Below are 24,118 nucleotides of genomic sequence, written 5' to 3'. Positions count from 1 at the left end.
AAGACTTAACACAATTGTAATTATTGGCACGCTCAATTTATCTATTGAATACACTCTTCCATTCTATCTGACAAGAAATTCACTGTTTCCTTTCTGAGAAAAAGCTTTTGCCTGACTTAAGCACTAAGAACTGTAGTTCTTCTATTCCTAGCACTAAAAGCAGTTTAGAGTTGCCTACGGGGCTTCTGGGTGTGACCACACCTCTTCTGCTCTTGCTTCAGATTTTAACTACAGATGTGCAAACAGAATAACAATTCAGGCTTTCTGCTTTGTCATTATCACTGCTAGGGGAAGCTGGATTCTGAGACAATGCTGAACAAACTCTTCCTTGCCATCTTTCTCAAAAATTAAATAATTTTCAGGACATGATGCTGCAAATGGAATGACAACCTTCTGCTTTCCATTTATCCAACATCCTGCTCTCACCTACACAATCGTAAGAGCACAAGCCAACTGGAAAACATAAAAGACCAAGAGTGATCAACTTTGACAAATTACACAAGGGGACCTCTGTTCCAACTATTGCTAGTTTATCTCTAAATATCTCAATGCATAAATAGAAATGGTTAGCAGTAATGTGTGAACATACTGTAGGAGTAGGGAAACACACAAGTTTCTTCTGATGTGTAGTTTTTGCAAAACATGAACGCCAAGCTCAGGAGAAGTTAACTCTTTCTACTTTACCAGTGATGGGGGATAAAGCACTTAGTAGTTAACACAAGTAACACCAAATCTCTCATAATTAGATGCCATTGAGCCTTTAAAAAAAGGTGCATTATCATCCACAGTGTAAAAGATACTATGAAAATTAATTGGCAGCTTAAAGTCTCGATGCATGCCATTGATACATTGCTTCCATTCAGGCAGAGACGAAAGTAGATACAGGAAAATAAGAGATATAGCAGCAGCATATTGCACAAATCACAGCCTTCCCCTCTTCAAGCAGTGATAAACACGGGGCGGAGTGAAAGTGTGAAGGATTATAAAAGATATACCTGTCTGCCATAGACATTAACGCAAATGCGCTTGCGTAACACTAATTGCATTTCTGCGGGATGGCTGAGCTGGACAGTGGCTCTCACAATAAGGTAAACTCTTTCATCTGCTGCTGTTCCTTTACTGAGCTGGATACAGTCGTGGACTGTGGAATCCCATGAGGCTTCTGCTTTCACCTGCAAAGGAAAAAAATGTATCCTCTAATAAGCATAATTAGGTGTATAATTAACTGTAATTAATTAAGCATAATTAACAAAAATACATAATACATAAATTTTGAGAGTCAGCTTCTCCATTTCACTCCCTATGAAGAAAAATCCCTGCACTTTAGAAGAGGCCATTTAAAAATCAAGATCAGTTTGCCAAATGAAGACGTTGGGATTAAAAATGCCAACTTGCTCAAACTCTGGAACATTTCCTCTTGAAAAAAAGATCCTTGAATACCCAGGATCATTGCAAATAAATTATAAAATATGCAGAACTACAGGACCATTTGGCCTAATTTATTAAGATAAACCAGAGAGCAACAGAGATTGCAGTGACAATCTTCCATCATACCACATAAACTCTCTTGTCTGTATTTGAGAAATAACTTTGCTAAAACATTTCTAGCAAAAAGCTAAAGCTGGAATTTCTCTTCTTGAATGTTAAAATATAAGTATTACTTATATTTTAGATTTAATATATTATTAATATATTAATTTATTTTTCTATTTTAAATATATTTTATATATTAAATAGATTAAAATTATATAAATTTTTATAAATAAATTTTTGTTAAATTTAATATATTTTATACTTTATATTTAAGATTTAAAAAAACTGGCCTGGTAGCTATCTTCTCAGGTTTTAAAAACAAAACAGAACAAAAAAACCTACCAAAACCAACAGGAATAAAGCTCCTCTAAAAATATAAAAAGAAATAAGTTTCAGAGTGAGGAGCAGAATTTTAAGGTAAAAAAATAAATCAGACATTCTAAACCTAATAGCAAAAATTATAAACCAACAACTATAAAATTGTAAAACTATGAGGTATGTGGCCAAATGGAGTACAACGAATGTAACAGTGCAGAAGTAAAGATGTTAACCATAGCAACAGTTAAGATTGTTTGGTTTTACAGCTGAGGGCTTCCATACTCTTAATTTGCTCAGGGGGTTTGTTTTGTTTTTTTAAAACATGAACTCAGAATCTCAAGCTTTTGTAATGCTTGGATTTAGATGAAGGAAGATCCTTGTCAAATCATGGTTATACTCCTATCAAATATTCCTTGAAAACACAAAGTCAGTCATAAAAGAAACAAGAGTTGTATCCTTTGCATGCCATCTTTGATGCACTATTTTCACATCTGAAGATATAAAGAGAGCAATTAAAAGACTCCTAAACTAAATATACCGGTCTGCATCTCTGCTTACCTCACTGTCATGATGCTTCACGATCTGCAGTTCAAAGAATTCCTCCTCCTCTTCTGCAACAAGAGTCGCATCCCACCCACCCGCTTCAGGGTCATCAAGGTTATCTTGGGAACTGAAGTCATCAGCTAGAAACAAAAGGTGAATGCAGAAGGTGAGGAGACACAAGCAATTATTATTTTTAAAAACATTCAGCAAGTCATGAATTCACATTTTCATCACTAACGCCCCAGCCTGGCTACTTACACTCTACCTTCAAAAGAAAAGCTCCCCACTTTGTTCCACTTCAGAAGCAATCGAATTTCTACACGGAAAGCGTGCACAAAGATTTGGGGACGCAGACTCAAGCATGCCTTATAAAGTCCTCTGTTGTGCAGGAATCTCTCCCACTCCCAGTTGTAAACACCCCCTCCGTGCCCGCAGGTATATTTTCAGCACTACTGCTCAATCATACTAAGTACATTGCTCATTTGGCATTAGTTAGGTGTTGTGGGTTTTTTTTAAAAATAAAGATTAGCTGCTGGTTGAACAAGTAAAAACACAGTACTTTCAGATCATGATTAAACAAACCCTGAATCTGGTTTTTGAGAAGTTCAACCTGTTCTGGCTCGAGTCCTTCACCATGAATGAATTATTAACTAGCTCCTCTCTGAAGCCATTTGATATATCAATGTGCTTTTTGAGGTGAACAAACCATAAACGTAAACAGCATTGCAGCAAAGACCTCCTCACAACAGGCAGCATGCCGCCTCCCCACGCTCACCTGATGCTTCTCATCCAAGCATTAACCCTCTTTTAAACATCTTAACAAGGATTTGCTCAACTGATCAGGCGCTGTTGGCTCCCTGGACTACTTTGGGGGTGCTGCTTTCTTGGCTACAACTACCAAAAATGGGCAAAAGTATCTGACAAATACGTTGCTCAACTTGGATCTTGCATTTGGATGTATTGAAACATACATTGTTTAAAGAAACACTTATGATCACACTCTGCAAAACTAATTTGAGCTTATCGTGCCATGGTTTTTTTGATATTCAGGCATTATTACCAGTGATTTCACATTTTCTTCTAAGTCATCAGTAAAAAAATTATAGGATGTAGCATCAGTGCTATATCCTCGTGAGACCTCAGAAAGAACATTCCCAACAACAACTTTTTCTTTACCCTGGCTTTTGCTGTTCGCTCCCTTAGGTGCACTTATTTTACTATTTCTATTTTACTATTTCTATTTTACCTATTAAATATCTGCAAAACATTAGGATTATTAAAATCTATGGTTCCTTCCATATATAATGCTGTGTATTTTGAAACATTAAACAGTATGTTTCAGTGAAAAATGTGCACTCTCAAATTAATCTACCTGCCATTCCAGGCTTTTCTTCATTTTATTAGCTTGCTGACATTCGAAAATGTCATTGGTTGTACAAAGTTTGTTTCAGACTACTCTGTCATTTTAAGAACAACTTACCATTCAAGTCAAGGAAAATAACAGGAATGTGAGTTTCCATACCAGGCACAGGAGTCCTAAAATGTAAGACAGGGACAATGGCAGCATTTAACCTAACGCAGATTTACCCAGCACACGTACCTTATGATACAAGCCCACAGCACATTACATTCAGTACAACTGCAATTTTAAGCCAGACCACTGATAACCTTGGTAAATGGCTTTCTTTTAATTTACTCTTGCAGATTCCAAGCGACTCAACTAAATTGGTATTTCTTTTATACCAGATCTCTCACAAGTATTATATTCTTTGACCTCTGCTTACAGAAATGTTTTCTCCCTCTAAAATGCTCATACCAAAATTAAGTTTATTTACTCTGACACACATTTATTAAATGCAAACCCCTCTGCATTAGCGATGGCAGTGAAGACAGCAGAGTAAGAAACAGAAAATCCAGTGCCAAAGTTTTTAAACTAACATTGATGCTGCCACACTACACGGTTACTACTCCTTCTTACAAAACACACATATTTAAGAGTTAAAGCTGCCATTTAAGAAACCTTTCGTATTATGGAAGAAGGGGTAACATAGGAGGCATTTAGTATGTTTTTAAAATGAAATATTCCATGGCCTAGCACTTTAAAGCTACACAACATTAATAAGGTACTAAAAATGTAACATGAGGCATGAAAGACTAAGACTCCTTGTTGCAATCTTAGCTGTAAAAAGGGCTGTAGCCATGTCATGACAAACTTGGACTTGATGAACTTTACAGTGAACAAGGGCAGGCTGGAGTCTTATGTTATATAGAATGTGTTTGAATCATACTAAACATTTCCTCTGGTGCAAATGTGTTCAAAACAGATTCTTCCTCAAGTAAGTTTCCTGCAGCTCCACTGTTTTCAAACCTAGTCAAGCACTTTGATGTGAAAGTTGACGTGTTTCCAACAAGCGTTTGCCATTTTGATGTTTCAGAAGTACCAGCTTTAACAAATTTCAGCTTAAAGCTCCATGACATTGTATTCCATCAATAAATACTGTTAGAGGTTTGCTCAGAAAAAAATTCCAGAAAGTTGAAAGCAACTGAAGACAAGAGGTTTGAAGGGAAACAACCTTGCTTCCTTATCTGCAGTTGTTACTCACAGCTGCTGCAGTAAGGCAATCTCAGTCTAGTGTAGTTTACTATTTTTAACGTTTAGAAAATTACATGGAACACTTGCTGGATAAACAGACTTTACGCTCAAACCAGGAGCACAACAAAATGTTCCAGTAGATGCAGTTTTATTAAGACGAAGCAGCCTTTTAAGCGAATGAACTAGGTAATTAACATATTAGCTAATTTTTTTAAATGGTAAGTGCAGTGGTAATAAATATTGATTCCATTTTTTCAGAAGGTCATAATTACACTCTGATCAATAATAGTATCGTTTACTAAATAGCATTTCTGGATTTCAGATACATGGCCTAATAAAATAATTTAAGCAAGAGGCCTAATTTTAACAACTTTGCTCATACAGTGTACAGAGGTCAGATTAAGGAAAGCAAAAAGAGGCAACAATCCAAGCCAGGAACAGGCCATGCATCATTTTTAGATTCATTCTTGCATGTGGCAATGTATGTTCATACCACTCCGCTGGAGCTCCAGGGATCCCACTGCCAGCAGAAGGAACCATTACAGCATTCCTTTCCTCCGTGAGCGTTAGCCTCATCTCTAAAAGCTGCGCCTCCCGATCTGCATCGTCTTCTGTTTTATCTGGAGAAGCAGGATGTCAGTCAAGACACCAGAGAGCATTCCTTACTCAGTGCTTTTATCACGTGTCGATGATCTTATACCATCCATAATAGAGTAAAACCCACTCTGATCAGAAATTCAGCACACAAAGAAGAAACACACAGCATACAAGAACAACAAACAATTTTATATAGGCTTCTCTAACCTTAGTTTCACTGAAAGCAAATTACCAGCGAGTTGAGACTCAACTCTCCATTAACTTCTTCTCTAAATTTTACAATATATCAAGATAAAAAGCATGTGCACATGTGTGTCTCAACTTATCACTGTGGTTTACCTTTGACAGTATTTTGCTTACCAGGCTTCCCAACGAGCTTTTGCAACTGCTGATCAAGATACTCCTGACGCTTTGTTAAGGCACACAGCCATTTCCGACGGAGCCTCTCCAAATCCCTATCCTGTAAAGAGGAAAGTGGTCATGTTAAATATTGACCCAGGAAAGCCAAGGTTTCCCGTTTGTGGCTTACACATTTCCTCAACCCTTCTGCTCATCCTGTAGCCAAGAAGCAGATAAGACAGACAGAGTCCAACGAATCGCTTAGCTCTTCTCTGTTTTCTTTTGTACAGGACAACTTAAACAGAAACACAGAATAGCTGAGGTTGGAAAGGACCCCTGGAGACTGTCCAGTCCAACCCTGCTCTGTGCCCAAAGCAGGGTCAACCACAGCTGCTTGCTCAGTTGGAATGTGAATATGTCCAAAGATGGAAATTCCACAACCTCTCTGGGGAACCTGTTCCAGTGTTTGACCATCACCATGGTAAAAAAAAAAAAATTAAAAAAAAGAGTTAAATTTCTTATGTAGAGACTCTCTGTCTCTTGTCCATTGACTGGATACGACTGAAAAGAGTCTGGATCTGTCTTCTTTACCCCTTCCCATCTACATACATTGACAAGATCCCACCTGAGCCTTTTTTTCCTCTCAAGGCTAAACAGCCCCTGTTCTCTTAGCCTTTCGTCACAGGTCTAAACCCTTAACTTGCCACACTTTATTTGACATATTTTTGCTTGCCAGCCTGAGGCATCTCTTTCTCTAGCTGTTATTTTGTACCACCCAGCTAAACAAACTTCACTTTATACATCTTTTCCCCCAAACTAGTCTAAAACTCACTAATCACTACCTTGCAGCACAGCTGGAATCCCCAGTCCTTATCCACGACTCACCATCACACCCAATGTTTAGCAGCCTTGTATTAGGAATCCATCCCTGCCCCGCATCACACCGCTGTCCCTAGTTATAGCATTTGCAACTAAGCCTTTTAAAATATTTTTTCTTAAGCACTCATGTCCTTCAAAAAAACCACCTCAGTATCCTTAAGAACATTCATTTGTCTCTGGTGCAGAAATGCTCAGAAATGATGAATGATTCTCTACAGGCAGCATGTTGGGTGCCACAAAGATGAGCTATCAGCTCTGGGATGCCTTCAGGCAAGTCTCTTTTATGGCAACAGCCGTTCAGTTTCGTTCCACATCAAACTAGCAAACACTTTGTCAAGAAAAATGGGTGGATGTAAGACTATAAAACTACAGTTGTATTACTCACCCGCAGACTCCTACAAGTATGCTGGAATCTGTCAGAGAGCATTAAACCTAAATCTCTGGTTGCTTGCATTACACAAAGTTGAGATCTATAATGACGATGATGTTAAAGTTATTCACAACAAGATGAAAAATATATCACAGATAGTGTACCTCATCAGTTCCCCTGTAAGGTTCATGTTACTGTGACATTATATACAAAAAATAGTGTGCTGATTTCAGTCGTTTTATCACTACTGTATTAAAGCTCCAGGAATCCCCCTTGCTTGCCCAAGGGTTGATTATTTATGCACCATACTCCAGCTCTCATACACATAGCACATTCATAATATGAAACAGCATGAAGTGTTTTGACTGCATCTTTCAACACTGCTGTGTGCCTATTCTTGTTCTTAATGAGGACAATCTCAACCTAACCACAGTTTGCCAAGAAGGAAGACTCCTTCCCCCAAAACACCAAAAGCAAAAAGCAACTGTTTGGAAATACACATTAAGGCACCTTGTTCTTTCCCTTTCACTTCTCTAATCCTCCACATGGCTTTGTAGCATAACAATCTGTGATTCTAGGACTCTATGCAATTCTTAAGCTTTTAGTCTCTTCAGAAGACAGGCTCTCTGCATATCCAACCAGTACTGCAAAGAGAAAATGCTGATCTTCCTCTAACATGTTTTAATTTTAACGTGTCCAAGTTTGTAGAAAGAGAAAAATCAAATTTTTTACCTGATAACTGTCCATTTCATCCTCTTCTTCCTAGGCCAAAACATGCAAAGCCATGCCATTAGATTTTTTGGATAGCAGGAAACACATTGAATGCAAAAGGTGTTATTATTTTAAGCAGTACTAGCAGTCTTACATAAAAGTCTGAGCTTAGCAATGGTGTGATCGTAGAATTAAAACACATTGTCATCCCAAAGATCTGCAGCTATCAGCTCATTTAAATACAAACTAGAGCAATCCAACAATTATAACAGATAAATTTCACAGAAATATAGCTATTAAAAGTCTTCATAATTGGAAGCAATGTGGAATACTTAAATTGGCCTAAGAAAGAAATAGGAGTTATAGTGAAACAACTTGAAATCTGTTGATCCTGGACAGCAAGGAAAAATGTGCTGTTTTACCCGAAAGAGTTCAGTATGAATGCTACAGCAAGCACTGAAAAATCAAAGTCTGGCATAAGGGATTCAAGGTAAGCTTGCCGTAGCATTTAGAGGAGAAAAACTGTAAACATCTAAGCCAATTGTTAGGGAGTTAGAATAACTCTGTCTGCCACACCAGGAGTTGCAATGTAGACCTTCGACATTTTGATTTTCTGATGGGAGACACCACCTTTCATGCTTGACATTCATCACAAGCAGAGCCACTTGCAATGAGCCTAAGCACAACTGCCACTCCTGCACAGTGAACTGAAAAGCAGGGAGGGCTCCAATCCTCACTGAGTTATTATATATCTATTTAAGTAATAAGAAGCCACTGGAGTCTACTTTTGTATCTTAATAATGAAAGCAAAAACGTAGCCAAGATAAAATTAAAAAGCCATATAGAAGAGGCATTTTCTTAGTTCAAGGTCTTTAGAAAAATCTTTCACATTCCACAGATACTGATTTACTTGAGATAGAGAAATGCTAATAAGGGGACTAAAAATCCAGTTGGTCAAGTCAGAAAGCTATTGTAAGCAACAGGACTAACAAAACATGGTTTTCAATAGCCCTTTCCCATGTGGGTTATCAGTGTCAGACACAACTCACTAGTCTCTCTCTCAAGCGGAGCTTAAGTCTTTCTTCTTGAAAGAACGTACTATTTTTGTGGATTGTCAGCTCTGTTGGATGCAGTTGAAACTGGTCAGCAGATGAGAAATTCACTGGGGAAGAGACAGGGTGAGACAGGCAGGATGCTCACCTGGGACGTATCCCCTTACGAAACAGGCTAAAAGGGGCATGTGTATATTGTGGGTAATAGCTTTCAAGTAAAATTTGCAAGAATCAATCATTCTGTGTCAGAAGTCTCTTAAGAAACTTCTGTTCAGGAGTAGGAGAGAAACACCAGCTTACTTGCTCTTTAGGCTGTGGGTATCAGGGACTGCTGTGACAGAAGGACAGCTAGAAAGCCTGCAGGCAGAGTCACTAGCGAGAGCACAATGGGCAATAAAAGCAGTAATCTGCCTAGGATGCTGCTGAAAAGCAAAGGTGGAAAAAATTCTCCTTTTTGTGCTCCTGACACACAAGGGACAAGGGATTGCTGAGGTTAGGAGATAACAGAAACCCAACTACTTCACACCTCACAAAGGGAAAAACAATACTGATTAAGCAAAAAAGGGGAGCAGATGCTCATTGAATCATATTCTGTCAACAGGGTAAACATTATCGAAAGCTAGGAGATGTCCCAAAAACTACCTGACATTTAGCTGGCCTTGTGTCAAGCAGGGCAGCTAATCAAGGAAATCGAGAGACTTGCTTGTTCTGTTGCACCAGATTTTGGCTTGCTAACTCAGAGTGACTAAATTTTAATTTAGCTGTTGGGGAGAAAAAAAAAAAAATAATCAAATTGCCCTAGAAACTGATAGAAGCATCTCAAAAAGACCAGATCCATATTACTTGCACTTTAAGATGAGATGCAGCGCTTCTGAGGTGGTCAAACAACTGGACAACATATCCTATGGGCCAATAACTGGCTCATATAGCTCTAATGTTTGTAGCTCAACACTATTTGAATATATGTTCCATTGATTTATTTTGAATACTTAGAATTGCTGCCATATCTAACATTTGAAGTAAAATCTGCTGCACAAGCTCTTAATGAATTTGAGGAACTTTGGCATTTTCTTTTCTTCTTTGAATGGTGTGTTAAAGCTGTGCTGCTTTTAAGGATAGGAAAAAAACAAAACCAAAAACCAGAAGAGATACAGAAGGTAGTCTTACAAATATTATTTTTGCCATAGAAAATTATTTTTGATTAAGAGGAAGATCTTCCACAGCACTATCTGACAGAGGTTTAGATTTACACTATCCTCAATAATCCCTAAAACCACCATCAAAGCAATTCTGACAATTCATCCTGACATTGCTTTATACGTTTAAGAAATAGGTTAAAAAAATATCACCCCAAATCAAACTAAAACTTGAAACAAATGGAGTTGCCTCCTACTTCAACCGCCTTAGGACATCACTTTATCCTTTTACATGTCTTGGAAATAGTCATAGCTAACAGGAAATACTCAGACTCTTACCTGATAATTTTCAGGTACTTTTTGTGACTTGACATGTTTTATTTGAACGCAGCCAATGCCAACAGATAATATCGATTCCTCCATCAGTGGCAAGGTCCCAGACTCCTGTACAGATCTCACTTCAACCTGAATTCGTCGAGATTGCCCCTGCCCAACAGAACAATTTGAAACGCTTGGATAAAAATATAAAATGCTGAAAGCTTAATGACAGAGAGACCTCTACTGGCAGTCATTTGCAAGCAACATTATATGTTTATTTTGTGAAGAACAAAGTGGTGAGTATTGCAGTCTCAGTGACCCAGTGTTCAAGAGATACCCCTTCTGTTGCAAGGATTTATGTTTACAGGATGTATGTATTTACAGAAAAAAAAATAATTCAGCATTCAGTAACTCCCCAGTTTACTTTCTGGAGGGTTTTCAAAACATACACTTATAGGATTTTATTTTTAATACTTCTGAAGTTGGAAAATAGGATCTCTTCCCCACCTACAAAAGAGAAGAGAAAATAGTCTAATTTGGTGAGCTACCAAAATTTCAGTGAACTCTTCCTGACTCTGGTCTCCTTGAGTGAAAATCCTTACTCACTGCTGCTATCAGTGCAGCAAAGTAACTGTTCTTTAGTAAAATCCATAGGGGAAAAATAAATTTAAAAAAAATTTTAAATCAAAGGAGTTGGGGAGTTCAGAGGTGCAGCCTGTATCTAACTTTTACTAATTCCTAGTGTTCTCTGGGTAATAGCTTATCACTTAAAAATGTTAACTACTCAGTTAAGCATTAACAATTTAACGCGTGTAGAATTCGAAGAACAAAGGAGTGGTTGGCTGGAAAGATCAAATAAAGGGGAACTCTGGACCTCTTTAAAAAATAATTAAGTTCAGTCGAGACTGATGTCCAGGTGCTATCACAGAACAGGGAACAGAACACAGCACAAAGATTACAGGTAAGTCTTTGATCACCCCTACATCCGAGCTTATGTACACTGACGGTTTCACAAAACACAGAGGGACTCCACTTTCTTCTACTTTATGCCTGGTTTACACAATATCACATTTTGTGTCTAAGCTTGACAGTTCCTTGGACACCATCCCTTTACCATACAAAAAGCTTCTTAGCTTTCCACAGGCTCTTTTCCCAGCTGAAATCCTGCACGCACCACCTTACCTGTCGGAGCTGGAAGATGCCTCCTGTGCATACATCCTTGGCAGGAGTCACCTCAACTGGGCAGTATTCCCCATTCTCATTCAGCTCTAGAATTTGAACCCAGAGTTCTACTTTTCGGGTTACTTCACTCCACCTGCAAAACATGTCAAATGCTGTTTGGGTTTTTTTTTTCTCAAAGAAAGAAAAAACCCAACGGATTAGCTCAGACTGCATATTGAAGAGGCAAAGGAACACTTCAATGGATGCACCAGTTGTGAGTATACAGGGTTACTAGTTGTGCAGTGCTTATAACTGACAACTATTTTAGTCAAACATCAGAAATAAGCCTTTTCTTGATTCCAATACAAAACCCAATTCCATTATATTCTAACATTTAAGCTCTGGTCTAAGCACTGCCACAGAAGCCCAGTGTTGTCAGTGCAATCAGATTCACACAGAAGACAGCAGAATGAAATATGACATTGTCTCACAAACTTCCAAGATTCAGGGCACTTTCCTGAACTTCATCACACTACTACCGTCTCTCCAATTCTTCCAAGAGCTTAATTAAGAAACGGCCACTTCTGTAGTACTTCAAAACCAAAAAGGAAGGAGGTACTTACTACTCAGCTACCAAACGTAACACTCTATTTTACAGCATCCTTTTTCCATCTCCTCTTTGCCATATTTTCCTGACTTTTCTTTTAAACTTCTCTATATATAGCTTATTACTCAACATGCTCAACACAAGCTTAGGCTGGAAATAAAAAGCGAAATAACTGACAATAAATTAAAGTGCAGAGCTGCCTTCTAATTGGAGGGGAAAAGCAACTTAAAGAAAATGCTGCTAAGCTTACTTTGGGGACAACAAATGACTGACAGCAAAAAAGCAACCCCCTTCAGTCTAAATTACCATACAGATGCATGTTTACTTCAATTGAAGTAATTAGCAATACAGCTCTTCCAATGGAAGCATTACAAGTGATGACATTTCATGGCCAAGAATGAATTGGAGTCAGACCTTGAATAAATATATCAGCATACAGTCAGAACAACATCTTTGCTGTTTTAGACTTGATAGCTCTTTCTGGCGCAGGCAAGCGTAGCAACATAAAGGAAAATAATCAGCTTGCTCTTTTGTAAAACACTTGAGTTTTCCTAAATAAAAGGGACTTCAAAGTCTTTCAAGTTATACCACTTTTAATTTGAAACAGAGATGGGCATTTCTTCTCTTTCACTTTTTTAAACCCTACTGATATATCACATGGTGTTTTTCCAATAGACAGAGTCTATTTATAATAGTCTAATAGATACAGTCTCAAAATACATGTTCAGTTATCTTCAGTTCAAAATTTGACTACTTATCCCAAACCTGCTTCAAAATTGGGCACCTCAGACAGTGATTTTTCACAATTCTAAACCAAAGACCTATTTTCCATATTTACCTGTCACGAAGGCTGCGTGTTTTGGCTTGAATTATTCCCAAATCCCACAGGGCTGGATTTTTGCGGTCACCACTCTGCTTGTGCCCATATACCTCAATTGCCAAAGCACCATCATAAAGATGTTCCATGAAGTCTTCGGAAATATTTACAGAAACTTCCTGTATGTAAGTGACAAATTGGTTGATGACTGTGACTGCACAATGACTTAGGCTTAGAGATTTAATGTCTTGAATTTCATATCAGTGTGTAGTAAAGTCACCCTAGTCCCCAAGACACAATATAGAGGAAAGGAAGAACTGTCACCTCAGTTTGTAAAATCAAGAGGCAAGGCAAAGATACAGAATTTGCTGAAGATTAAAGTGTATAAAGAGCTGAAAACTGACCGCATGCTGTTCCAAGCCCTGATGAAATGGTTTAAAAAACAAAATGTTCTAATATGTTCTAATGTTCAGAATCAGAAAATCAAAACTCATCAGAAGGTATTATATCTATTTTACAAATGGTAAGTGGAATAAATTGATCCGTGTAATGACAAATTTTAGAAAGAACAAGATGAGAATCCAGGCAATTGGTTGGCATTCATCTAAGCTGACTTTAGACATCTCTATTAAAGATGCCTCCATTCAGAGAGCTGCTTGAAAGTCAATAGGAAGAAATAGTCTGTTCTAAGACCCACGACCTCACTTCAATATCTACATTAGGACAACAGGCATCATGTCCCAGGACTGGGACACTTCTCTCTGCTACGTCAGAGTGTAGAGCGATCAGCTCAGATATGGAGAGCAAATGTATTCAGACTCCAGTCACACTCAGCAGCATTTTTACTGCAGGTAAACTCTAACATAAGTCTCTCTGCTGAACAGATTGCTTTCTTTTATTAATTGCTTTCCTTTATTAATTCACTTCACCTTCTGTGATTTTTGTACAAGTGAACAGTGTAGAACAATCAAACTTATATGGCCTCTGAAGATGTTTAAGAGCTTATTAAAAACAGGATGAGGCTATCAGCCTCACAAAATATTATAATGCGAGCAAAGAGGCAACTAAAATCGTTATGCAAGCATAAACATGCTTTGCCTGCCTGCAGTTTTATTAATAAAATAGAAAAAAAAATTACATTGCAGTGATCGAAAACAACCATGCACCGCGGCTCCTTGCTGGTGGAAGATAAGGAAGGATCCACCTCAGGTGCAACATTAACTGGCTCCAGTTGATCCCAGAATGTATATTTGCAGAACACGAAGTTGGAGAGGTGCTGTGGCAAACCTGTAGCCTGAAGTATTTTAATCTAGAAGAGGGATGAGAAATAAAGGAAAAGCTCTTACTCGTTAGGCATCAAATTAAAAATATCTTGTGTTAGAACAATGTTATTATGTTGCACTGCAAATAATAACCAAAAAAAAAGCACAAAAAACTAGAAAATATAAATTTCTGCATTAATATATATAGGAGACAATATTTGGCATGCACCAGCTGAACATCGCCACTAGATGTCACAAGGGACATAGTTCTTGGGAGTGAAAGCTGAAGGGCTGAACTTTACAAACACACCAAAAACATTTCGTTAATTTTTAATGGTGAGATGCACCAAACACGTTGTAACTGAAGAGGACTACAATAAAAATCTCAAACTTCTACCAAAACTGGCTCCTTTATTCTGCAAAATAGTTGTTTCAAGATATGACTTGTCGTTATTCTGTGATGCTAGAAACAATACAAAAATAACCTCAACAATACAAAAGTAGCCTGTCCCCTCTTTTTCAAAATGAAGGCTAAATAGAAACAACATGTTTTAAATACACCTTCTGATCTAAACAAGGCCATCATATTAACCATACTATTTAATAAATTTCTATTCTCCATTTGTCAAATTAAGATCAAATTCTTATAGTAAGGCAGCACTCAGATCCTCAGAATGTTTCCTGCAACCAATGCCACATACTGCTTGCAAGCACATGGAGCTCTATGGGACAGAATAAAAAGTGAAAAAGAGTACAATTGCCACCAAATTGTTCATGTTGTTCAGAGCCAGCAAAGTTGGGGACCACTCCCTCTAGTGCTTTTTGCCTCCCTCTTTTCTTATCTGTAGCTTGGCCTATCTTGCATTTTACTACAACACAGAACTGACACTAAATAATAAAAAGAAAGTTAGCAGGAAGTATTAACAATTATAGACACACCTGTATATATTTCACAAAATACTGAATATTTAAACACACATATTGAGAGAGAATGATTTGGAGAGAAAATGGGATTTTTATCAGATTCTGTGACTCCTTTTGAATTAGATATTGTAGCTCCAACCCTAGTGCACAGATCTTTCATGTCTTCCAAGACTACAATAAACTGTCTAGGATAAGACTGAATGCATGTAAATACAGTTTAATGAATACCTTGCAGATTTAAAAAAAAATAATGGGAGATTGAAAGAAATAAAAACCATCTAGTAGTCTATTATTTCAGCCACTCCAGAAACAAAATACCTGAGAAAAGACCACGCAGCAGCACTTCAGGCCAAATGCTGGGCACGAGGACATTACGTAAAGCCATGAAACAAATACAGCAAAAGTATTAAACTCTGTACATACAAGTGAATTTAGGTACAGCTAAATATTTGCCTTTTTTTTTTTTAAATCCTGAAACATCAATACAGTTTCATATAGTCAGTCAATGAGTTTAAAGACAGGACTCTGCCCGTGTAGCTGCGTACTGGAAGCGAACCTGGTGCCTGAGGCTACAAAGAGACATCTAATCTCCAGAAGCCAATGTGCCAGGGACTTCTCTAAGACTTGGGATGGAAAGACAGAAGGTAGCTCAGAGGTTGGGATATATCTGGAACTCACCCTGCAGACAAGTTTTCTCTCCTGAGTGTCATTTTCATTTGAATAGTCTGGACTATCCTCGCCTCCAACCAACCTGTCATCTATCTCTCCACTCACTCGAACAACTTCAATGTGGAGACGACCTGACACCTAAGAAGAGAGAAGTAAGAGTTACTTGTGTGCCAGAAAACAGCGACAGGTTCATCCCTTTTCAGGTAACTACTGCTGTTTCCAGTTTATAAGCAGAAAACATTTTATTCCTTGCTATTGTTTTGCACTATGAATTTGTTGCACCAGATGAAGAACAGTTTGGAGCAAGAATCAAAGTGCCTCTGTAGTAAAATCATCAAGAAATTGGCCACTAGAGTGACTTTGGGAACAGCATACTGCAATCATCCTCACCTTCATACCAGTCTCTAAAGAGTCTGCGAAGTGCACAGGTGATGCAGAGCACAGAGAATGTTGCCTGGTATGTTCTAGCTGCCTTTGAAGTTGTTCTTGCAGTATATATTTAAGTGCCTATTCTTGATGGTACTCAGTGAAAGCCAGTGGAGCTATAACTCATACTCATTCTACTAAGAACTTATTTGGGGCTGCTTCGTTCAGAAAGGTGCTCACAAAGCTTCTTCCTTTCACAATCTTCACAATGCTGGAATTCAGAGCTGTCTAAACAACTCTAGTAAGGTATTATGGGATTTGCGTAATTCCAAATTGTTAGCAAAGAGCTTGGGCACATGAAACTGAAAAATATCTACTATATACTGGTAATAATGGGCTGTAATTAAATAGTTGAGTAAGGACAGATTACAGAAAAATGACAAACCTCTCCCTTCTGATTGATGATTGGAACAGCATATTGTAGCTTCACATCATAGAACAGGCACTCAAGAAAAACATTGGCTACTCCGATAAGGCTGTGGTTTTCCTGCTCGTCGTAGAACGGATCAGCTCGCCTGAAGTAAGCTCTCATCACCTTCAATCAAATTCAGAATAATGTAAGAAAAACAAGCTTTTCATGAAACAGTTTTCAAAGTATTGCACAACCAGCCTAATGAAAGAAAAACTGACTCAAGCAAGAGGCTAGATTAGATCACAAGAAGAACGGAAGCTTGAGTTTTTCTTCGGATCGAGCATAAGGCCTGTCCTCAGCAAGTTCTCTTTAATGTTGTCAGATCAGAGAAGCCAGCCTGAATATCAGCTCCTGTTGTGTTTACTTACTGCTTCTTATTGTATGCTCGGTTTGGTCATTAAACTATGCATGCAAACAAGCATCAGAGTGACAAGATAAGGGTTAATGAAATGCTGAAGGTCCACTTCGGTACTAGGAAAAGCAAAGGCTCAGGAAAACTTAACCTCTTTGCGTGCACCTCCTCCCCCCGCCCCCAAGATTTTCTCACATCTACTTAAACAAAAGAATTTTCACAGGGATGTAATTCTATCAGCACAATACTGGAGAAATTTTTACTTACTGGGTTGTCTTCCTCACAGTCTTTCCACTCCTGGTAAAGATCCCTCATATCTACCAATCGATTCTCCAGCTTTTCCAGTGACCAAATCTGCTTGCCTTTCCCTTTTCTTCTCACCTGAATAGCAGGCTCACTGAGAATTGCACCTCTCTGTGAAACAATTAAAGAGATATCAATAAGGAATTTGTGTCACAACAGGGAAGCAATAGTTTAAAACCAATACAAAACTGAGAACACCTTTGGGAAAAGCCTGGAATTTGTTCTTTTTTTATTCTAGCTTGGGCAACAAAATTCAAGCGTGACAGTCTCTGAGTTCGGCTGTCACAGTATATCCATGTTCAGTTTAACTGCAAAGTCTAATCACAGCTACGGCCACTAGTTTCTGTGGATTTTCATCTTACATAAGTGTTGGAAATAGGAACATTTAAGCATTTCACAAATATTCCCAAGTTACAGCAGGCTTGGAGTTCCAGCTAAGGTTACTACTGTCTGCAACTTTCAACTAGTGCAGATGCTTAACCCTCTTTACCAGCCTGTTTCTAGATGTGCCCGAAGGCTGCAAGAAAAAAAAGCAGAAGAGAGAAATTTCTAAAGTAATTGATAAAAATTATAATCCTGGAATAAAATACATCTACTGTACTAACGATGGCCTGAGTATCACCAAAATATTGAGCTGACCTCAAGAACAAAAATAATACCACCTTAGGGAGCCAGCCTGAGACATGGAAGTCTGGGTTCAGTTCCCTCCTTTCAAAATTTCTAAGATACCTGGAACAAATAATCCAGTTCCTCCCTGCACAATGGGGATGACAGCATTTTCTCAGCTCATCAGGCTGATGTAAAGCCAAATGTCCACAAGGTGATGGTATATACTTGAAATAGATGTTACCTACCCTGCCCATATTTTATCACGGCAACAGAAGCAAGTGTGAACTTCCAACACCAGGGGAAAGGTCTCGCACCAAAACATTTCTCAGTAAGCTAGCACACTGTAAGATTTTCATGGTAAAAAACTAAGGTAAGGATGTAGCATGCGCTGAACAGAGCCCTATTTAGTGCACATGAACAGACTAGCAAACCATCTAGACCATTAAAATCAAAATATAACAAATATAAACGCTGAGGGGCAAACTTACTGAACAATAATTTAGTTCCATCAGGGCTATCTTACCTTACTGTTAGCATTAAGGCTTGAAGCTGGGATCTGGAGGGTAACTTTATATTCTGTTCTCTTGTCCAATTCCTCTCCAATAAAATTGGCTTCTCTCACGTATAAATTGGCTTTAACAATCTGCTCTCTCAGCTTTCTCAGGCTGTGGGTCAACATTTCTTCTCTGTAAAAAGGGGATTTGAGGGGAGAGATGGGAAAAATTATGGCATTTAAGTATTGAAACTGAGTGCAAGCAAATCAATACTTGACAGGAAGATGTCTTAACATTCAGCTTTTTAACACAAAAAAAAATCAGGTGAATTAAATTGCATTTTCTTGGGGGAAAAAAATAATTATCTGTACAAATTTAGCATACTGCTGGCTTTGGACACTTCTCCATGCATCTGCTGAACAGTCAGCTCTTGTGTGGCTTATTCCAGAGTTTCCCCACCACAGATGTGGATGTTCCATCTTACAGATGGTTTATTCAGACACCATGACCCACTTGCTCACTGGCCTTCCTGACAAGTGTGAGAGATCGCCAACTGTGCAGCACAGGAATCTGGTACCACAAAATATTCCAGACACACAGCTAACACCTTGTTAGACTGTCTCAAATATTTTCTATTTCAAAAATTGCTTCTCTAGGCATATAAATTAGATTTGTATTTTCTCATTACAATGTCTTTACCATACTCAGAGTTTTAGGGTACATTTCACCTTCCTCCTGCAGCTGCTCTTTCTGACAGTAATACTGGAAACAATCATTTAGAGGCTGAAGTAAATAACCTCAGTGCAATTGCCCAGGAAGAGGCAAAGAGGACAGTGGCCCCTCTGTGGTTATTAACAGTTTTTTGCAATGCTCTGGATCAAAATTCTTTGTACCATCCTCGTACTCCCTTCTCTTTCTGCACACTTCTGGTTGCCAGGACCTGCCCAGGTCAGACAGGTGGATGTGAGTCAAAAGGAAAAACAACCTTCCAGCAGCTGAGTCATGATCCACAGAAGAACAAACTCATATAGGAGTCCCGAAATTTCTTCCAATCACCCCATCTTTAGTCAAATTTTTTACCAATCAGGATAGAATTTCTCCTTAAAAACAAAGTAGGCACTCATTCTTTCTCATCTTTTGTAACATTATAGGTCTGATTGTTCTTATACTAATATTTTTGCTGTCCTCCCCAACCCTCACAGGAGTCCTCTCAGAAATTTGGCAAAGGTGTGCAATGCAATTACAGAATCACAGAATCATTCAGGTTGGAAAAGCCCCTTGGGATCATCGAGTCCAACCCTCAGCCTGACTCTACAAAGTTCTCCCCTACACCACATCCCCCAACAGCTCATCCAAACGGCCCTTAAACACACCCAGGGATGGGGACTCCACCCCCTCCCTGGGCAGCCTATTCCACTCTGACCACTCTTTCTGGGAAAATTTGTTCCTAATGTCCAGTCTGAACCTCCCCTGTTGCAGTTTAAAGCCATTCCCTCTTGTTAAAAATTAAAAACTTGCAAAATTTGCTAGCACTGAAGAACTTTAAACGAACACTCCTCATGGTCAGATTTGATCACCCACCTCTCCTCCGCCCACTGCCGTAAGCGCTGCTGAGCGCTGGGAGAATGAAAGGAGAACCTGTCCATGCTGCGGAATTGCTGCTTCTCTGGCGACAATCGCCTTCGTAACTGCTCCAGTTCATGTTCATACATCAGTCTCTGGCGTTCAAGTGCAGATCTCTTCTCCTCTTCATGCTGCTGCTCCAGGCTTTGCAAGATTGACTGCATTGGATCTAATCAGATGTTGAAAATAAAAAAGCTGGTAACCATACCTGGTAATACCTGGTAACCATAAAATTAAATGGAAACAGTCATGTAATGAATATGGGGCAGAGATGGGGGACTTGGAAAGATGAGATCTTTCCCACGTTCTGCTACAGATGTGCTGTATGACCTTGGGCGAGGCACAATTTACTGTGATTTGGTAGTTCCCTTCCCCATTCTGTATCTGCAGTTATTCATGTTAGAGCCTGCAGAGCCACTGAAATCCATGGTGAGGAACATCCTAAACAGTAAACATTGTTATCATATAAAAGCAGGGAGACATTATATTTTCGTTGTAATGCATATTAAAAAATGTTGCTGAACTGTGGAGCAAAATAAACATCTGCAGAGCAGATTGAATGGATGATTTAAGAGAATTGAGAAAAGGGAAAGACCAAGCTGAAAAAAACATTCTTCCTGTTTCCCAAAATAATGTCATTCTGGGACAGCTATGTAAGACCACAAAAACTAAAGAACATGGTTTCCGAGACAGAAATCACTACAGTTAATGTCTAACTGAGACATAACACAAGAAAAATAAACAACAAAGTGAAAACACTTTGATTTGAGGCCGTAGTGCCACCAATATTCCAGTTTTGGATTTTGCCTCAACAAGAACTGCCAAACAAAACAGTCTGCAATGGTTTCTTTCCCCTCAAGTGCAAAAATGGCTATGATGAGTCATTCACAAGAAAAAACTCTCCAGTAGGAAGTTATAAGGGAAACAGTTTGTGGTTAGGAGTCCCTGAAGATGTTAACCTCATATTCTGTACATATTTCCAATTAATTTCTGTTGCCTCTTACCATTACTACCAAGTGCCTTCATAGTGACTTCCATCTGGGCATATTCATAGCTGAAGTTAATCTCACTAGACACTTCACTGGAATTGTCTCCATCTGTGTCCAGCTGCTCAACACTATTACTGCACTTCATTGAGTTGTCTCGCTCTTCATCCTCATGATCTGCTTTCTTTTTCTTCTTTGGCAAATTCAGCCTTTAAATAAGAGGAAAATTTTTAAAGAACTATTAATTGTTCAACCCTGAAACAAAGGGCTCCTCTCAAAGATTATTAAAATTAAGTAATTATCCAAATCAGTGGATTTTTCCCTTTCAAAATTTGTTGATCTCCTGTGAGTGTAGTTTTCTTCAGGGTAAACAGGGGAGTTCAAGACAAACTAACTAATCCGTTCTACACTCTAATAACAGAGAGTACCTGATATTACTAAACATATAGTTTAGATACTCATGAATTTTGTCAGTCGTCCCATATCCAAATAACTTAGAGGCAATAATGAAATTATCCCACTTTTAATGCTGATTCTTCTTTCAAGCATAAAAGTTTTAGATTATCATTTAAGTCCACTGATCTTTAAAGCATTTCAGACCAGCCACAGAGGGTTTCAAGAATAGAGTCTTCCAGAGAAAACCTCTACCAGTGATCCTGTCTGATACAGGAAGGTTGTAGGTATGGCTGGAGCTGGAATTCCAGGGAACACAGCAACCTTGTAAGACCCAGATCACTGTATAACATAGGTCAAAATCTAACACCTTACCTGCAAAATCCAAAAGGCAACCTATCCAAGTCAAAGCTTGGGTGTAATATTTTCACTGTGGGAGAGAAAGTACTTAGTATGTGGTACCAAACCACAGTAAAGTTACCAGCTCAAAAATTAAATCTCTTCAGTGAGATAATAGTACTGATAACTACAGCAAGGCCCTCATCAGCAAGGTTATAGTCCCTTGAAAATACAAGAAGTTAAGTCAACCTAATGCTCTAAAATCACACACAGTTGCTGTAACATTTAGCATCCAAGAACAGTCATCAGCATTGCCTTTATAATCCCAATGAAAAAGAAATCACCTCCCCCTGCAGTTTGAACGCTCCACTGACATTCTCCATATACCTTAAGATAAAACAATTTCTTTAATAACTTTTGTACCTGAAGAAGTGGTTGTTTCCCCACAGTATTCTGTCTCCGTGATGTAGCTGGATAGGACACACGACAGCAGAACCATTTACAAATGTCCTGTGAAAAGGCAAAAATCTGAAGCAAATGCATCCACATAAGGCTTCGGGTTTTTTTCCAATACTACTGTATTGTAACTAGTTAAGGTAGGAGAACAGGTTTATGGGTTGCAAACAGGCAAAATATCCCCAGAAACTTCACTGATCTAGCCTGTACTGTTTCATAAACTCCTCAGACTCAGCTTCTTTTGACTGCTTAAGCTTACGGAGTTCAATACTTTTGGACAGATATGACAGCTATGTCTGGGGAGTATAATTAGATCTTAAAAATGAGGGGCCTAAAAAAAAGATGTCATCACTGGAAATAAACACTTTTTGCACTACGTTGAAATACAGACACAAAATAGAAACATTTGAGTAAGACATCAGAGACCTTTGCTATATAAAGACAATAAACTACTTTGTATAATCGGAAACTATTTTTATTTCAGAGTCAGATTAAGTCTGAAAACAGGATGATAGGGTAACTCAAATTTGAAGGGAATCTCAGGATGTCATCCAGTTCAATCTCTTGCTCAAAGCAGGATCAACTACAAATCGGGGTAAATGTGAAATTGTTGAGTTTTGTGTATCTAACAATAAATTATTGGAGATGCTGACAATGCATGTAATTTTGTGATCGATTTGACTATACCATCTGCTTTTCAAGTACTGCTACTTAATCAAATAAAGCAACAAATGCTTCAGCAGCTTCTTTGCATATCAACAGATTTCCTAGAAAATTAATTCAAATTTCGATAGTTACATCTACACAGCTGCAAATCAGTATCTAGTTGCTGAAAGCATATGCAATTTACTCATCCTCTCTTTGAAAACTTAAAGACTACAAACACCATCACTGAAAGAAATCTCATTAGAACAAAAGATATGAGTTGACAGAGGGGTAGATGACAATTAATGCAAAATGTAAAAGCAGGGTACAAGAAGTAGAATTTTCTTATTTCAGAATACATAGGAAAAATTATTCTTTATCATTTTATCTTTTATCAGATTATCTTTTGCACCACTAATCATAAAATACTAGCTAAAACTACAGTTATTATACAACTCGAACTGCATTTTATTCCTTTACCTAGTATTTTTTTGAGGTGTTAACATAACCTGTCCTTCTGGGGTGATGTCTATAATGCAGTGTTCAGGAAGAATTCCCATTCCACATAGCTGGATATCTTGAGAGTTGTCTGAGCCTATTAATGTGTGCTCCTGGGGAAAAATTAATTCAGATGTTAGCAATGAATTGCAAAAATTCACTAGTTTAACTCATCCATTCTCCTTCTGGATGTATCTTGTCTTCTAGTTCCAAAATTTGAAAGCTGTTCAATACCTCCCTTAGAGGCAAAAAGGAGAATGAAACGTTGCAAGTAAATCCTTGCTTTGTCTTACAGTAACAAGTAGGGAGCACGCAGGAAAGTTTATAGGCAACGGTTAAATCCAAAGACAAGAGGTTTCTATAACTTAATTGTGGAATTCAGTGCCTCGGGATGTTGTAGAAGTCAAAAGTATAAAGGAGTTCAAAGAGGAATTAAGACAGGTTCACAGTGGTTAGATCCATGGCTACTACACAGGTTCCACTTAGATCATCCAACAGGTTAGGAAATTCCTAAAGTACTTGAGGCATGAGGGATTTGGCAGATGAAGGATGACTCCACACATGCCCCAATTCATCCACTTCTTTTTTAGGCATCTCTAAGCAATTTTTGAGGAATAAATACAATAGTTTAAATAACTCAGATCAAGCTGTTCTTCAGCACTTTTAATATCTAGTACATATGCAGCTCAGCATTAAAGAGAATGTGGGCAAGACATTTACTCTGAGAAGCAAGAGTTTAATCTCAGGATTTCA

The 24,118-nt window shown here is 38.3% G+C and overlaps 1 protein-coding gene across 8 annotated transcripts in view; it reads right to left on the bottom strand.

Moving 5' to 3' along the window:
• KIF13B (kinesin family member 13B) overlaps positions 1-24,118 on the bottom strand; it is a 142,587-nt gene that overhangs the window by 32,376 nt on the left and 86,093 nt on the right. For all 8 annotated transcript variants that reach the window (XM_074820284.1, XM_074820288.1, XM_074820283.1 and 5 more), the window contains 18 exons: positions 23,348-23,478; positions 22,190-22,276; positions 21,053-21,243; positions 20,007-20,217; positions 18,455-18,617; positions 17,287-17,433; positions 16,641-16,790; positions 15,839-15,967; positions 14,113-14,283; positions 12,996-13,153; positions 11,572-11,704; positions 10,411-10,557; positions 7,905-7,934; positions 5,945-6,044; positions 5,481-5,607; positions 3,875-3,930; positions 2,410-2,534; positions 996-1,172 (listed from right to left, as the gene is read on the bottom strand). In XM_074820284.1, coding sequence (XP_074676385.1) covers positions 996-1,172; positions 2,410-2,534; positions 3,875-3,930; positions 5,481-5,607; positions 5,945-6,044; positions 7,905-7,934; positions 10,411-10,557; positions 11,572-11,704; positions 12,996-13,153; positions 14,113-14,283; positions 15,839-15,967; positions 16,641-16,790; positions 17,287-17,433; positions 18,455-18,617; positions 20,007-20,217; positions 21,053-21,243; positions 22,190-22,276; positions 23,348-23,478 — 2,433 coding nt within the window. The remainder of the gene's footprint in view (positions 1-995; positions 1,173-2,409; positions 2,535-3,874; positions 3,931-5,480; positions 5,608-5,944; positions 6,045-7,904; positions 7,935-10,410; positions 10,558-11,571; positions 11,705-12,995; positions 13,154-14,112; positions 14,284-15,838; positions 15,968-16,640; positions 16,791-17,286; positions 17,434-18,454; positions 18,618-20,006; positions 20,218-21,052; positions 21,244-22,189; positions 22,277-23,347; positions 23,479-24,118) is intronic.

This window comes from Strix aluco, chromosome 3 (assembly GCF_031877795.1).
Source record: "Strix aluco isolate bStrAlu1 chromosome 3, bStrAlu1.hap1, whole genome shotgun sequence".
NCBI classification, from domain to species: domain Eukaryota; kingdom Metazoa; phylum Chordata; class Aves; order Strigiformes; family Strigidae; genus Strix; species Strix aluco.
This window is presented reverse-complemented; position numbering and strand designations above follow the sequence as displayed.